Source organism: Andrographis paniculata, unplaced genomic scaffold (assembly GCF_009805555.1).
Source record: "Andrographis paniculata isolate CXL003 unplaced genomic scaffold, ASM980555v1 Contig56END, whole genome shotgun sequence".
Taxonomy (NCBI): domain Eukaryota; kingdom Viridiplantae; phylum Streptophyta; class Magnoliopsida; order Lamiales; family Acanthaceae; genus Andrographis; species Andrographis paniculata.
In genome coordinates this window covers 148414-165909 of record NW_026137591.1, presented here as the reverse complement: position 1 = coordinate 165909, position 17496 = coordinate 148414, and the positions used below count along the sequence as shown (strand labels likewise).

General features: G+C 33.8%; 2 protein-coding genes across 3 annotated transcripts; one reads left to right on the top strand and one right to left on the bottom strand.

The window, feature by feature from the left end:
* Positions 1 to 3777: 3777 nt before the first annotated feature.
* LOC127256669 (uncharacterized) lies at positions 3778 to 10986 on the top strand. 2 transcript variants are annotated; one of them, XM_051282792.1, is made up of 15 exons: positions 3778 to 3937; positions 4075 to 4142; positions 4898 to 4999; positions 5138 to 5201; positions 5338 to 5554; positions 5630 to 5889; positions 6546 to 6699; positions 7194 to 7303; positions 7394 to 7481; positions 8121 to 8441; positions 8518 to 8592; positions 8874 to 9475; positions 9785 to 9893; positions 10015 to 10194; positions 10382 to 10986. In XM_051282792.1, exons 5-15 carry the CDS (start codon positions 5390 to 5392, stop codon positions 10553 to 10555), a joined length of 2238 nt encoding a protein of 745 aa, XP_051138749.1. In that variant the 5' UTR covers positions 3778 to 3937; positions 4075 to 4142; positions 4898 to 4999; positions 5138 to 5201; positions 5338 to 5389; the 3' UTR covers positions 10556 to 10986. The 2 variants fall into 2 exon arrangements, with proteins under 2 accessions (XP_051138749.1, XP_051138750.1); XM_051282793.1 differs by lacking the exon at positions 4898 to 4999.
* A 3410-nt stretch (positions 10987 to 14396) lies between these two features.
* LOC127256600 (zinc finger protein 8-like) lies at positions 14397 to 15104 on the bottom strand. The gene has a single exon (XM_051282711.1). The coding sequence runs from the start codon at positions 15102 to 15104 to the stop codon at positions 14397 to 14399; it is 708 nt and encodes a 235-aa protein (XP_051138668.1).
* Positions 15105 to 17496: the final 2392 nt, after the last annotated feature.

Sequence of the window (17496 nt, the reverse complement as noted above, 5' to 3'; positions counted from 1 at the left end):
TTAGAAACTAGACAGACAGCCATGGATTGGAATTGGATCCATCCATATATGTGCCTGGGCACTCTGCTGCTCTTGATCTGATCTGATCCCCTCCCATCCCATTCCATTTTGGGGAAGGTATACATATACATGTATCGTAAGTAGTCGTACTTGTTGTGTATGTGGATGGGTGGATGGATAGATACAATCTTCCTATAGATATATAATCTTCCTGTGTCAGTGTGTATAAAATATGTATACCAAGTAGTTTACATATAAAAGTAAAAAATAATGAAAATATTTAAAAATGTGTATCTCCATTGGAGATGGTCTTATATATATGTATTGCATGCATAAATTATTATTATCTCACTTAATTAGCCTGCCCTGCCGCCTGTCATGCATTGGAATTGAATTGAATATATTTAATTTAATTTAGTACTACTATTCTTACCTATATTATGGAGTATAACGTTGACGTCGCCACGATGATCATTAATATATACTAGTATCAATAATAATAATAATAATAATAATAGCAGTAATAATCATGACGCCACGTACAAGAAATGCATTGATTTGAAAGTAGCTAGTTCTCACCCATATGTTGTCGTTTGTTGTGCCTTGCTTTTCCTGCTACAAATATATCTATGCTTTTATGCGTACATATGGGAATGATTAAGATGCCCGATTGGGTTAATCAACATATATAACGGAACTAGAATATTAATAGAGAAGGGGCAAAATTTTTAAATTTACAAAATAAATTTTTTATTTGTAAAATAATACTACTATCATTCCCTTAATAATTTTATATTTATTTTTTTGCTTATTAATATTAAATATTAATTATTACATCAAATATCGTCCAAATAAAAAAAAAACAATATTTTTTATTAGTAAATATTGATATATTATATTTTGAAAAAAATAAAACTAATGCACTTTCTTATTAAAAAAAATCAACACTTTGACAAATAAAAAAATTTAATAAAATAGGATAAAAGTGAGGTTGGAGTGAGGCCCCCTTAATAGGTCCGCCACTGTATGTATATATATATATATATGAAATCAGCATATGATTTGCATAGATACATTAAGTATGTGTTGCGGGGAGATTGTTTTTGTATTTTTATTTTTTTTAAGCTTTATATTTTATTTGTATGTTGTGTTTATTGTATTTTCTTTTTTGGGTTTATATTGTATTTGTATGTTGTGTTGAAAATTAATTAACACTCACGTGCAGTGGGTCGAGTGAGAGTGAGAGTGAGAGTGAGAGGAGTGAGAGGTCCTTGTATAATTCCCCAATGAAGGTCCTTAATTTTATTGAATTAGTTAACTATAAAGTAGCTAGCGTACCCCAAATTAAAGCTTAACTCAGATCCATGCACCACAGCCACAGGCTCACAGATGGAAGGAACACTAATGCAATTAGCCAGCCAGCCTGCATGCATATATCATCATCTCACCTACTACTACTACCATTGTTGCCATGGCGAAGTCTTAGGCGTGCTGGCGGTGCACTTCACCGCCAGGGCAGTTCGCCTCACCATTTGGCGAGGCCGGTGTCTAAACATCGCTTTGGCGACGCCAAACAGCGAGTTTCGGTCATGGATCTGATCCGGTCTATTATTATTGTAGGTTTATTGAAAAAAAATTCTGAAAAAAAAATTATTAGAATTTTAGTAGTGATATATTGGTATTTGGTATTTTGATGGAGATGATTAGTAATTTAACATTATAATTTTGCATTGAATTAGAACTTTGTTTGATATTTTATTTGAAACTAGTAATTTAAAGTTATATTTTTGTATTATATTATAAATTTATAATAAGTAAGTCGCCATATAGCAAAATTGTCACCTAGGCAATATGGCGGTCATACATAGCCGTGACAACCTTGACTATTACTACTACTACCGCTACTAGTTGAAGTAGTTCGTATATAGGACACTAGTTTATATATATATATATAGCCATGTGCTATCCCTTTCATTGACCGTGACCGAGTGATAGGAAAATGTACATATTCATCAATCAAACTATCTGTCTATCTATCTTTCACCACACAAATTTTAAATCAATTCAATTATCTTTTTCTTAACTTTTCAGTAAGGTAGACACTTTTGCGGGATGAAAGAAGTAAATATTTTTTTTCCGTTTCTTGCTTCAACCTATTACTATTATTATTATTGTTGTTGCATTTAATTAATTAAGAAACTATTTGGATTTTTATTACTCATTACTAGCTGCTCATCATCATCATCATCCTTTATATAATAATTAACTTAGTCTATACAAATTAATGTCATAGATCAACCTTGGCTTTCTTGATAAAGTTTTGCCTAATTAAATGTTAATCGAGTTCTTATATTCATCATTGTCTTTTTTTTTTTTTTTTGGTATTTTTTCTTTTATTAAGCTTATGTAGTTAAATTGTTTCTGGGTTTCTAGATAATCAGAAGATTAAGGTTTATATATTTTTCCTCTCCCCTATAATCAAATTAATACATGTATAATGATTCATTTCTTTTCATAGCTTTTCAATTGAATTAATACATGGTGTTTGTTTTATACACACTCTCTCTCTATTCTCCGTCTTTCTCTGCATATCTATCCATCCAAAGTATATATATATATATATATATATATTCTTTTTCCACTAATGATATTTATGGTCAAAATAAAAAACAGATAATTGAAAAAAAGAATATTCAATTTTAGACTAAATTTTCTCATTATAAACAATCTAAATTTTTAGTCCTTATAAACAATCTAAACGTAGCGGTTTTGATGTGATATGTATAGGATGATGTTTCTTACTAGAGCCCATTCCTAGCGCACCAGAGAGCTACTTATTCGGCAATGTATCTGCCTACGTACTTTTGTAAGAATGATTTTGCTAGTCCTGCTGTCTGTATTCATGCCTCTGGACAACGCATATATACGGAGTTCCGGCGCCATCTAATGCCGGAGCCTGTCGACGTACAGAGCTCGAGCCACAGCTTGCTCCTCTGCAATCCCGCGAACAAATGGACAGAGAGAGGGATTAAGCTTCCTTCAGATGGACCGCAACATTGTCTCCGGCGAGAGAGGGAGTGATGTCGTGACAATTCTCGGCGGATACTTGTATCATTACAACTTGAAAAACTCAAGTAATGAAAATGGTGGCGAGATAAAAATAAGATAATAAATCTAACATGACTATGTTAGCCTAGTAGAATTAGATCTTCGAACCGGGAGGCATTCTTTCTTGAAAAAACTTTCAGTTACTCTTGCCATCCTTTTCTACTATAAGATAATAGTAATATTGTTATCGAGATCTGAGATTACAATCCTAATATATTATACCCGTTTAATAATTCAATTAATAATTTCTTATGAAAAGTGGTGGTTTGTGTTTGAAATAGAAACTAAACACAATTGAATTTGTGAAATTTTGCTAAAAAAAAACTTATTTTGTTTTTTTTAATTGTTGATAGTATTATGTAGAGTTTTTAAAATTAATAATGGTCTCATAACATTAGTTATATCTCTTTGATTATATCATAATCAAAATCAATCATTACAAGAATTCAATCAGTTTTGGAGGGGGATTGAGTGTCACCAATCTCCTCTCATTAGTTTTTTTTTTAAATAAAAAATAAAAAAGAAAAAACACGAATTCAATTAGTTAAAGAAATAAACGCGAGTCGGACTCCGCAGACGTCAAAATGAGAAGTTGTTGGGCTTGGGTTTTTGTTTTATTTGGGCCCAACTAGCGCTTGCCAGATATATGTACACTATTCATTTCTTCTAACCGTCGTCGTTTTGAGATGGTTGATTTGATATGAACTGAGAAGATCGTTGTACCGCACCGCATCGCATCGCATCTCTCGTCTGTCGTCGTAAACTTGTGGGTGAATCTTGCGGAAACCCCAGTTCAGGATTGTTATCGCAAACAAAACGGGTTGGGCTTGTGAGTTACCGTTATCTGCATTCAAGAACCGACTTTTCTTCTGGGATGATCGAAGTTTCTATGTTGAATGTCCCGCGATTCCCTTTTTTTTTTTTTTTCATATGGTTGATTCATTTTATTATTGTCATGAAATTCAGTGATGAAGGAGAAAAATCAGGCCACGACGTCTCTACTAAAGAAGATCCTGGTCAATTGCTCAGCTCAGGTTTGTTCCGTTGACTTCGCAATGTTCAGTGGTTTACTTAATTCTTGCATTAGCTTCTCTCATTGATAAGTAGCGTGTTGAGGCCTCTAATCCTAGTGTTTGTGATAGGGCATTTTGAAATGTAATTGACGAGAGCATATGTAATGCTGAATTGAGAATTGCCTGCCTGGCATGCTATACCTGAATGAGGACAATATGCTCTTCTTTTATTCATTGCCAAATTGCAGCCTTAGGCTATCTGTGGAGTGCAAAACAACTGGGCTCTGCCCTAATGTGGTTATTATTATTAATAAACCATATGACCTCTGTCCTTATGATAGATACGGTGTGGACTCACACATGAACCGTATGTTTGGCATCTGTTTCTGTATTATTCGACTGTAGCCTTGTGTTTGGTTGAGTTACTGGTCTGAGCATGTGTTTCTGCAACTTGTATTTTATATTCTTGGAAATATTCCTGGCTTGGTGGCAATTTGAAGTTTTTAAAATTTTGTTCTCTGTTCTAAGTTGTTTGTATACTATACGTGTTGTTGCTCATTGCCAATAGACTACACAATCTTACCTTTCTGTAACTTAACATGATTTTATTCATCTTTATATTGTGTATGGCTTCCTTCTAGTTTATTTTTCAGTAGCAACGTCTGTTTCAGTCCAAAAATGTGATCATTTTGTCTTTTATTCGTGTTCTTTGAGTAATTGTTTTGATGCCAGCATATTTCTGATTTCCTTGATGTGTAAATGGTATTTTTGGGCAGGCCAAACAGTATGGTAGTTGTGTTTCCTCCAGGGTTCCTCAAGTTGAAAAAGACATGTGTTTAACAGAATTCCTTGCATTAAAGAGTTGCATGCAGAGTGTGGTATTGGATGCATATATATGTGTATATATATATATATTAGTTTCCGTGTGACCGGGGTTACATGTGAAATCTACTATTTTACCCACCTACTTTCTGTTTGCGCTAACATCACAATGGATTGTTCTCTGTTCTCTTCAGCTGCGTGGGAAATTTTAAATTGGTAAAATACATCAACTGAACATTACAGACTTCAACTGTCTTGGTAATGCTTATCGCTCCAGATATTTTTTCTGCTTACATTTGCACTCTATGTATCTAAAACTTATCTGTGTTTAGATTCATGTTATTTCTCAATTTTACTCATTCTAAATGTCTCTCATCTGTCACTCACTTACAAGGTTGACAAGACCCATCTGCCAAACTTGTTCTTAATCAAGGAGAGGGATTAACATGATTGGCGAAGCATCTTCCTCTAATCAATCATCTTTCAGTGGATCCAATGCATTGTCTCATGTTTATATCAATTATCCACAGCTGAAATGCCATGTTCCTGGAGCAAGCAGTTTCTTTTATGATGATGGGAATAAATTAATTCTCTCATTGACATCTAGTCAGGTACTCATTTACTGAGCTACATGCAGAATGCTATTTTTAATATTCTTCCTTAAATAATTGTTGTGGCTTCCATAGGTTTTTTCATGGAAAACTACGCCATATAACCCTTATGTTGCTCCTTCATCTGACACAATTAGTGAAGGGCCTGTTCTTTCTATTCGATATTCATTGGATCTCAAGCTTTTGGCTATCCAGCGATCTATATATGAGATACAGATCTGGAACAAAGAGACTGGAGAGACATATAGTCAAAAATGTAGGCCCCAATCAGAAACTATTCTGGGATTCTTCTGGACGGATTCTTCAACCTGTGACATAGTGTTTGTGAAAACCAGGTATCTTCTTGAAGCTCTGTCTAATGAATCTCTGTTTGCATATTTGCTCTTGCATTATATATGACAGTGGGCAATAAATTGTGATGCATTTCGAGGGACCATGTCTGTTTAGGAACCCTGCTGAATGATGCCAATGATTCCATTGTAGAGCAATCTAGTTTGAGGCATGATTCATACTTGGCTGATGTGGTGCCTATTTTGTTCATGATAGTTGCTGATGTCAAGTCTGAGGTTCGCTTTTCTGTGAATGAGGCACTGCTGGTGCTTCTGTCTTAAATCTTGTAAAGCCACCATATTCATTTTTTGGTCAATGCCTGCTTTGGCAGTGTGATCTTAGTTTCTCAAGATGTGCTGCCACTTGTACCACAGGCCAAATGAATTTCAATGCAGCACTACTTAAAAATCTACTTTTTGAAACCAGCTGCGCCACCAGCCCACTACACATAACTATTCCAACTTTGCCAAACTGCTAGCCTTCACTAGTAACATAATTTTGGATGGCATGGTCTGATTGTTAAATTGAACATTATTGCCCCATGATCAAAACTTGGTTGATATACTTGCCATTGTGTGACCACAGCTGCAATAATGTCTGTGAAAACTCTGTGTATAATGGCTGTGTTATTTTGATTTACTAAACCCATGTGTGATTGCAGTGGGCTGGATTTATTTAAGTACGATGATGAGTCCAGGTCTCTTCATTTAGTTGAGGCAAAGAAAATGAATATTAGCTGGTATATCTACACCCATGAAAGCAGATTGGTGTTGCTTGCATCCGGAATGCAGTGCAGGAGCTTTACTGGTTATCAGGTAAGAGATGTTCTAATTGTATTGGGCCCAAAACCTCCATGTACTTTTGTTATCAAGCTCAGCTAATTCATTGAGTGCTAACCATGAAATCATGTTAGCAATGATCAATAGTCTTTCACATTGATAATTTAACAATGATGGCTAGTCTTTTCACATCGATAATTTAATTATCCAGCTGATCCTCAGATCATCATACTTGTAGAACCTGTTGGAGTGGTCCTTATGAAATGGTGAGGAAATTAACGAGGTGTCTATGAAGAAGGGGGTGCTTGTTGACTTGTTAAAAACTCAGTGATGAGAGAATTTCTTATAACCTCAATTTGGTTTTGTATTTGTTCTATGTTTTATGATGATCCAAAAAATGAGTCACAAGCTTACTAGTGATGGTAGTTTTTTTGTTTTTTTATTTTTAATGGTTGAATCAAGTACTCAATTGCACATGTAATATTCAAAGAAAAATAACTTATTTTGCCAATGCTATGTGCTATCTACAGATGTCATCTGTTGGAACTGTCAGATTACCTAAGTTTGAGATGATGATGGCTAAATCTGCAGCAAATGTTAAGCCCATCCTTGCTGCTGAAGATGTGCATATTATTACAGTGTATGTTCTTTTAGATTTCTTAGTATAAATGAACTTTTGGTTGGAGTAAAATTTCGTAGACTTTTTCTTACTGTCCATGTCCGATTACAGGTATGGCAGGATTTATTGCTTACAATTTGATAGAGTTGCCATGGTCCTTCATTTGTATCGATTTTATCGAGATGCTGTCATACAACAGGCAAGTTTTACCGCAAAACATTAATGAAATAATGTTTGAATATCTTCTTTAGCTGAAGATCAAAAGAGTCTTATTTGCATAAATATATAACATTTGGAATTTTTTTAAGAATAAGGAAGAAAAACACTATCTCCTACAGAGGTTAAAATAATTCAATCTAACTGGAGTTGTTGAGAAATGAGAACAAAATCAAGCTTACCACAATATGTGATGCTTCTTGTTTGATTGTTTCCACAAAAGCAGACAACATGGAGGAATCTTTCTTACTGCTGATCTCATAGAAATTCATGTTATAGTCAGAGATTCCTAATTTACTTGGAAAATTTTCAATCTTTTGTATAATTTATAATGGGAATTAACTGAGTTCTCCTGAAATTGGTCCTCAATCTGACTGACATATATACATTGTAATTTTCATTCCCATAGTCAACCAATGCCTTCCAAATCTTAACATAAAAAATCTTCAAGGGTAAACTAGATTATTAAAATAGAACTCACCTTGTACCAACTCTATGATGATTTACAAGGCATTTGTCTTTGCTAATATGCAGAATGCATTCAAAGATATTTCGATTACTCTTTATTTGGTACACCTAATTTTATTCTGTTTCTGCTATGATTTTCTTCGTTGTATTACAGGGTTCTCTGCCAGCTTATTCCAATAGAATAGCTGTGAGTGTGGTTGACAATGTTTTGTTAGTTCATCAAGTGGAAGCAAAGGTTGTCATTATATATGATCTATTTGCAGATTTACAAGTGCCTCTCTCTGCTCCACTTCCACTTCTGTTAAGAGGGTTCCCTCGAGCAAATGTCACATCCTCCCAAAAGGCATCTTCAGACTCAAAAAATATTAGTGATACCGAATTAACTGTCTATGGAGATCAGTGGAATTTCCTTGTGCCTGATCTTGTGTGTGATGTTTCTAATGGATTTCTATGGAAACTCAATATTGATTTGGAGGCAAGTTTTGACATCTGACAGCATTACGAGAGAGTGCCAGTTTTTAGTGTTTTACCTGATTAAATTTTGTTGGCAGGCAATTTCAACCAGTAGCTCAGAAGTTCATCTGATCCTTGAATTCTTGCAAAGAAGGAAGTTGGAAGCAGAAAAGGTAAACAAAACCAATGTAGCTAATTCATGCCTCAATAGTTATGGTTGGTATAAATGCATGACATCACTCTGCAATACTAACTAAACTGATATGCAAATAACCGATGGAATGCTAAATTTTTAGGATGTAAGATGTTTCAAGCCTGTCTTAATGTTTCATGTTTTTATTATGGAGTAGCATTAATCTGATATTACCTATGGTTACGGTTGAGCCGGAGTGATTCTTAGCTGATTATCAGTGGCTCTAGCAAGATAAACACCTTTCATATTTGCTTGTCTCAGGCTAAACATTTGTGCTTGGGAATTGTTCGCACTATTATTTTGGAACGAAAGCCTATCCCAGTTGTTGCAAAGGCCATAGATATTCTACTCTCAACATATTCTCATGCGATCAAAACAGGAAGTTATTACAAAAGAATTACTGCTGAAGAAACTCCATACGGTTCTTCCAGCAGACCTTCTCATGTTGTTGAGGAGTCCATAAATCAGATTGACTCATCTGAAAATTACATCAAACAAGAATCTGAAGGTGTCCCTGAGAATGTATCTTATGACAGATCTCAGTTGGAAACATCGGATTCTGATAGCAGTCTGAAATCGAACTCACGTAATCCCGATTTTTTAGTTGGAAAAGGAGAGAGAGCTAACTTGTTGGAGCCTGATACTGCAGGCTGGGAAGTTCCTCCCAGTGGACAGTCTCATAGTCAACGCTCTGACAATGACCAGTTAACTTCTAATCCTTCGGAGCAGCGTCAATCTCAAGTGACGTCGTCTGGTGCTACTTCACCTGCTGATTTGTATAACTATGTATTTGCTCCGGTTGAGGAAGAGATGGCAGGAGATGGATCTTACTTGATGGCTATCATTGTTGAATTTCTTCGAAGGTATTTTTGGCAAAGGATATTACCTAAAGTTATTTCATTATTATATAGCTTCTGTGACAATGAAGCCAAGAAATTGATCAAACTCACCTGAAATTATTGAAGCATTAATAAATTAATATATTCTTTCGTTATGGACTGTTGTTTCTTTAGGAAAGGATACTCACTGAAAACATTATCCTTGTGTCCTTATTATCCTTTTCCTATTCTTGCTTCCCTGACTATTGCTAAGTTAGGTATTGGTTACCTTTCATTTGTGAGGTTGATGGTAGTCACTAATCACTTTGCTCATCTGTTATGGACCCTTTGCAGTGCTAATTTTGAAAAGCTAAAGGCGCATCCAGATACCTATGTCTTGATGGTACAAATACTTGACAGGGATGAGCGACATGCTGATATTCAATTATTTGTGACAAGCAAGGTACACCTCTCACTTGAATTTGTGGATTGGAAGAGAATAAAATCTGCTATCATGTAATTAGCAGATCATGTTTGGCTGAATATGAGTTCCCAACTTAAAAATAGATAATTATAAAATGCAGATCATTGAGCCTTCAAAAGAAGTAGCATTGCAGCTAGTGGAGTCTGGCAGACATAACCTTCATATAAGGAAGTTGGGTCTGGGCATGCTGAGGCAGCTCTCCTTGCATCATGACTATGTAATGTTACTTGTGCAAAATGGATATTATCTTGAAGCTCTACGGTATGCAAGGAAAACAAAGGTGATGTTCTGCTAGTTGCGCATTTCAATTTTACTTTGGAGAACTTTCCATCAGCAAGCAAGCACGTGTGGTTTTGGTGGTTTGTTTTGCTTGGAATTGCATGGCTTGCTGAGCATAAAGAATTGCCGTTGGTGTGGATGTTGAACTTTTTACTTTCTTATCCCTCTGTCTGATCCATGGATTGCAGGTGAACACGGTGCAGCCCTCTTTGTTTCTTGAAGCAGCCAAGAGCCATGCATCCAAGGATACACAGCAAGTAGCTGCAGTCCTGAGGTTCTTTTCGGATTTCATACCTGGGTTTAAGCAGTCGAGCAATTACCACGAGTACTTGGGCGCCATTGCTGCAGATATGAATTCTTGAGTTCCAGATTTCACAACAACCAAGTGGCAGGCATCTTATTAATAATGAATGGATGAATGATGTATGCTGCGTGCCAGCTACCCGTCTCTCTCTCTCTCTCTCTCTCTCTCTCTCTCTCTCTCTCTCTCTCTCTCTCTCTCTCTCTCTCTCTCTCTCTCTCAATCTCATGATTCTATATTAATTATATTTGAACCAGACCTAGATGGCATTTTTGGATGGGTTTAGGAATCCTTCCTGTTGCATGCATGGTCTGTGTACTAGATTTCTGAATTTTTAAAACTTATGGGGAAATCAGGTGTGTTGTCTTTCCCCTTGGCTGCAATGTTTGGTGCCACAGACATAATTTACTTACATGCAGGCATCCATAGATGAGAGTGTTGTGTAAGGTGATAGTTATGATTCAGTGATGATATTAAAGGATATACATTATATATGTGTGTGTGTGTAGAAACGGAGAGTTAATACTGTGAAGGAGCGATGCAATCAAGGTGATTGGCAGACAGGTAGGAAGCAAGCAAGCAAGCAACCTTAGTATATATATTATTAGATTTCCTAAGACTTTCAATCTGACAACCGGTGGTCCAGAATCCAACAATTCCAAAAAAACAAGGGCATCTATTTCAAAGCTCAAGGGAGAGAAATAGCTGCAAAGCATAGAATGTGGGGTTGAGAAACTAGTTTTCGAGAGCATTCAAGGACTGTGAACTCATTTTTGCTTCCATTGGAGTTCTCTTTTTCTATCTATACGCAATCAAATGCAATAATATTTGAGAATATAAGGAGGATATAATATCAAATTATTATTATTATTATAATTTCTTTTCAATAAAAATAAAATTATAAAGAAAATGAAATTACATGAGAAGGTTCTTAATACAATGACAATACAACAAATAATAACCGAATTTATCTAATCCAAGCTAATAATAAACAAAATTCAACAAAATATGATATATTAGATAATAAATTTAATGAAACATAATGCCAAAAAATAATAAAAATATATCCGATCAAAACAAATAATAAAATACAGAATAAAAATAGCAACTAACAGGTGTGATAAAAACAAGTTTATTTTAGTTCCGGTGGACTATTTGAACAGATGCTCCGGTGGTGAAATTCCGGCGCCGCTGAGGGGCGGTGACGGCCCGGCGTCTGCTCTGCTGGAACACCACCAGGACTACCCGCTGGATAAGAAAGAATTGAATTCAAGAAATGCTAAGAACATCCATCCATCAAAGCAAGCTCATTGATCCCAAATATCCGGGAACTTTGCTACCACCAGAATCAAGACTGCTAGCATGTTCGACTACACCATTGAGTTCCGGTAGTCCGTCGTGTACATGTATATATATTTATACTACAAGAGGCATCACGAGAGACCGTATTTGAAATTGATAGAGAAACAGTATCCGAGAGCTGAACACAAAAAAATATATATATAAAAACACTTAAATTTCAAAGCTATGCTTCCAAGGGAAACAAATTTCTTAAAAAGAAACATTAAGCTATAGAAAAAAAAAAAAAAAAGACAAAATTCATAGTTTATGTATTCTCAGAATGTGAGGAGCATTTGATTTACACAGTAGAAGCTACGTCTGCAATCAATAGAAATTAAAATGAAATCACTCTCATCAAAAGTGAATAGCCTGAGGCGAAAGGAAAACATGAAAGGGAGGCGCGTTCTCCGAGTAGCAGACGACCTACCTTTAATTTGCATGCCGTTGAAGCCAGTTTCTGCTATCTCCCTAACTGCCAAAGGGTTTCCAATCTCCCTAGTCGGCCAAATATCATCCCCAATCGACCATTTCTCTCAATCTCCCTAATCGGGCAATGCGGAATGGCTTGAATCTTCCTATCGGCCTATTCGCATCCACTTATCGGTCATTTCCTATGAGCTCCAGTATTATTTTTTTTTGATCGGAATTAGCTCTAGTATTGAATGATGGATGGGTGGGATGTGCAGAATAATCCTCTCTTTTTTTTTCAAAAAAAGTATTATTTTAAATTATATTTATTTTTTATTATCATTGTATTATTAAAAATTTTTATTTTTATGTCCATATTGATATGCTTGCGGTTTTAATACTATTTAATAATTATATTATATTGATATAAATGTAAATATTTTGAAGGTAGAGCCAAAGATCAACCAAGAGAACAATCAAGGAATGACATTTTGAGAGTAAGTAAAAGTTAAAATCAAGAGAGTTGTATTAACAATCAGTACCACAGCCAGCCGAGGAACAGAAAAATCATTTCAAGTGGCAAGCGTTACAACAAGCCATATATTACTAGTGTTTTGATATATATTTGAATCCCTTTATAACGACTTAATGATACCATCAAATATTACTCTCTCACCTCTCTCAGTCTCAGTTGAACATTTGGGTCCCACACATGAATTAAGAAAAAATAAAATATTATTAAAAAATAATAATAATTTGGATATTTTTAAAATTTAATTAGAAATTAAAGAAAATAAAAAATATATATATAATAAATGTAGTATATTTGTTATAAATAAATATTAAACGAAATATAATCCTTAAATATTGATTTATTGCATTGTCAAAATGAATAATATAATAAATTTAACAGGCAAATTAAAATAAAAAGTAACAATAAATTTAACTAACTTAGATAATACATATTTCTGTTCGGTCCTTTTTATTTATGCATAATTTATTTATAATAAATAATTTTATTTACTCATAACTTTATTATATCTACTTTAGCCCACAATAATTAATTTATTATTATTTTTAATTTACTTTACAATTTTTTATCCTTTTTTAAATAAATTTTTCATAGTACTACTTTATTTTACTTTCATGTCCGGGCAAAATGACATAAGAGGGCAGAGGGAGAAAACATTACCTTAAAAATGAATAATGAAATATAATTCAAAATTACAATTCAAGAAAGCCAAACTATTACTATCTTTGTCCCATAAAAAATGTCTATTTAATTGAAAGCAGATATAAAGTAGAATGTAAAAGAATAAATTATTATTATTATTATTATTATTTATTTTTGAAGGGTTTTAAAAAGTATATTAGAGTAATAATTAGAGATACTGGTAAAAAAATATAAATAATTTTGTTGTAAATTGGAGACAACGATAATTAAATAAAAAAAAATAAGACAATTATTTTGAAATAATGGAGTATTATTCAAAATATATTAAACATAATATATATTTTAAATAAATATCAATAAAGAAGTACTAAATAGATATAAATACATTAAGGTTTTACTATAAACTCTCAGTTTTAACTATTTGGGCTATGCATTTTCGAAAAAAATATATATATTTTTTTCACTCACAAAATATGTTATTATACATTAGTTTAATATTAAACTCAAACTTTTTCCAAATCAATCAAAAAAACATATTCTAAGTTGCAAAAATTAGATTAAAAGAAGAAAATTCATAAAAAAATAAAAGAGAGAAAGTAAAAAGAAGTATGAAAGAAAAAAAATAGTAAAAAAAACAAATAATAGGTGTGTTTGATTATATTTCAAACATATTTTAATATTATCAGCATAATTTTTAATTTGTCTTTCATAAATATCATATAAAATACTATATAAATCAAATTTTAAATTCAAATTAAAACCAAACAAATTCTTGTTTTAATTTTGTGTATGCAGGATAATAAAAACACACACAAATATATATAACAAACATGAATGAGTAAAATATAACTTTGAAGTATTCAAATTTTAGATTGGTATATATTGATATTAATATATAAATTATTTTCATCTTTTTTATTATTATTAACATTATAACAAGATAAATACATATGTGTGTATATATATATATATATGTGATCTACAATTTGAGAGTCAAGTCCAGATTAATTTTATCACGATCATCATCGCCGCCACCGCAAGGTGGTGCTGCTGCTGCTGATCTCCCTCTGGCATGGACAAGGCTGAAATGATCATCGGCCGCTGCAGCAGCAGCAGCAGTAGTAGTGCCATGGCTTTCCTCGTCGACGACGACGACCCCCATGAAATTCCTCGTAACCAACCCCGCGTCATCCCCGAAGACTATATGATCATTAGTTTCAGCATTAATATTATCATTATTATTATTGGGGATGGTATCGATGATCGGAGGAGGAGGAAGCGGAGCTGTGTCTAGATCGGAGGAGGAGGCGAGGGGGGAGGATGCCCCGGCGCCGGCCTTGATCTTGTTGTTGCTGTTGGTCTTGTTCCTGAGCTGCTGGGCCTGGGCTCTGAGGAAGTTGCGCTTGCGGTGGGTGATGGGGTCCTTGACGAAGAGGCGCTTCTCCTCCAGGCGCTCCCCCCGGTGGGCGTTCTGGTGGCCTCCCATGGCCTGCGCCGACGGGAACCTCTTGAAGCAGAAGGAGCATGTGAACTCCCACGCCCGAGCCTGCTGCGTCAGCTTCATCATCGCCTCCCTCTCCGCCTCCGCGTCGGCCGGATCATTCTCGATATTCATATTATTATCATCCATTAATTCTGCAGTACCCTTTCCCATCTCCATCTCCCTCTCCCTCTGCTGCTCCTGCATCTCTCACGCACTACAATTACTACTACTTACTGCAGAACCAGATCTCGACCGTTTGTGTGTGTGTGTGTGTATACATACATGATACATACATACATTATATATACATATATGCTGATGGATGCAGAGAGCGGTTTCTGAACTTTGGTGTTGCTGGTATATTGACGCAATCGTGTATACATATTATCCGCATTTAATTCTCTTATTTGGGGATCGGCTTGGCTTGGCTTTGGCTTACATACATATGATATTACATAGATATGAATTGAAAGCGAACAAAGGGTAGTTGAGAGGCAGGCAGGTAAGGTATCAGAGAGGGCGAGCGAGCGAGCGAGCCAGCCAGCCAGCCAGAGAGAGAGGCTTTTTACACCAAATTTAATTAAATAAGGCTTCTTCCACTCACCAAATCTAATTTAATTTATCCAATCATATTTATATATATATTTGTTTTATTTGGTTAAGGGGATTAGGGCAGAGGCGCCGCAGACCGACGGTTACGATTATAAGGCTGGTTACATTTTTATTTTATTTTATTTCATTTCTGTATTTTCTTCCCCCAGTCGAGAAATTACAAAAGAAAAGCACAAATAATAAAATTATATGTATTTATATATAAATACTAAAATACAAATACAATACATTAATACAATCCTGCTACGCCCAACACTCTCTATTTATTTATTTTTTTATGCACTGTTTCATACATTTTTCAAGAGGAAAATTCTATGCGTTAGGCAATAAATAGATTAAATTTTCTTATAAAAATATTATATCAAAAAAATACTATTCAAATCTAAATTCTAATTATAAAAAAAAAAAAAAAAAAACTAAAAAAATTCAAACCCTTCGTCTACTCGTATACGTACAACTTACTACCCATTCCTACAATCAAAATCTCACCTTTTATTTTCCCTACTACTACTACTAGATAAATAAATTTCTCAAGTTATAATATCATATAATGAAAAATTATATATATTTATAAATTATCAATTTACATCAATATTATACTACTAAAATATTAATTCAAGCGTTGTAATTTAATTGATGCATAGACATAGTGATGCTTATTTCAGTCAAAAATTGATTAACTATTTTATTATTATTAATTGGATACATATAAAATCAGAGTGTGAATTTTACATACATTTAAAGATGATATAAAAGAATATCTACTGTTCATAAATTTTTTCAATGCGTTCCATACTACGTAAGAAAGAGAAGAATCTCGTTACATATGCTATCAGCTCCTCGATACATGCTTCGACTTTATCTATTAGCGATCCATGGAATAGATCATTAAAGTTACGTTATACATGGCAAACAATATCATTTACTACCCGACATGCTTTAATTTTATTGCGTCATTATATTTTCGATCAAATAATATAATTAAAAAAATGTCGGTCCACGGCGACCATGCATGCATGGGATTGCCAACATAATATATATGTATGTATATAAATACAGTTTCACATGATTTAGTATCTAGTAATTAGAAATTTCAAATAATCCATATACTTTTCATTGTGTTCTCTTCCGTATGTAAATTCTATTATCCAAGATGATTCCGCTAATCTCAATTTATTATCTAATAGTATATTTTGTACATGTGTACTATTAAAAAATGGTATTACATGCAAATGAAATTGCTATAATATATATATCATCTGATTACTTTAGAGAAATAGTATTATATTAACAAGAAAGAAGAATTATTGCTTATAATAAAAATAATATTTCACGTGAATAATATTGAAATATTTGAGAAGATATAACATCCAAGTATCCCTTTGAATCTTATTAATTATAACATCAAGTATCCCAAGCCCAGCCCAACCCATCTCACCTAAATCCGGTAAGCAAAGCAGACCAATATCAAATGTTTTATTTACTTACTTTTTAAAAAAAAAAAAAAAAACTATTTATTAATAGCAATTTTTTTTGTATTATATTAAATATTTCACTTGTTATTATTTTAAAAAATTCAAATCTTAAAATTCCTCGATCCAAATGGAGCATTTTTGTTCTATTCTCATCCCCAACCTATCATATATAACAATGATTCTACAAATTCTTTTTCAGAAAAAAACAACAAATGGTTCTTCAAATTTAAACCAAACATGGTTTGCAGAGTGGAGTGGGGGCTTGACTGCAATAACAAACATGGTTTGTAGAGTGGAGTGGGGGCTTGACTGAAATAATTAAGGGAGAAGAGACGAGAGCTTTAGAAGGAACAAAAAAGAAAAAAAGAAAAAAATTGTTTGTAGAGAAGTTGAGTGACTCACTGAACATGAACATGAACATGCAATACAATTGTACGATGAAATATATAATGCATGATACAGCTTCTCAAGTTGGCCGTAGACCAAACACAATGATCATATCGAACTAA

Bases quoted from the DNA above. Each gene is read 5' to 3' on its own strand.
- LOC127256669 (XM_051282793.1), top strand. From the start codon at position 5,390: ATGATTGGCGAAGCATCTTCCTCTAATCAATCATCTTTCAGTGGATCC. The intron at 8,442-8,517 runs GCAAGTTTTGAC...TTTTGTTGGCAG, and splicing joins AACTCAATATTGATTTGGAG to GCAATTTCAACCAGTAGCTC. The intron at 9,476-9,784 runs GTATTTTTGGCA...GACCCTTTGCAG, and splicing joins ATTGTTGAATTTCTTCGAAG to TGCTAATTTTGAAAAGCTAA.
- LOC127256600 (XM_051282711.1), bottom strand. From the start codon at position 15,104: ATGCAGGAGCAGCAGAGGGAGAGGGAGATGGAGATGGGAAAGGGTACT.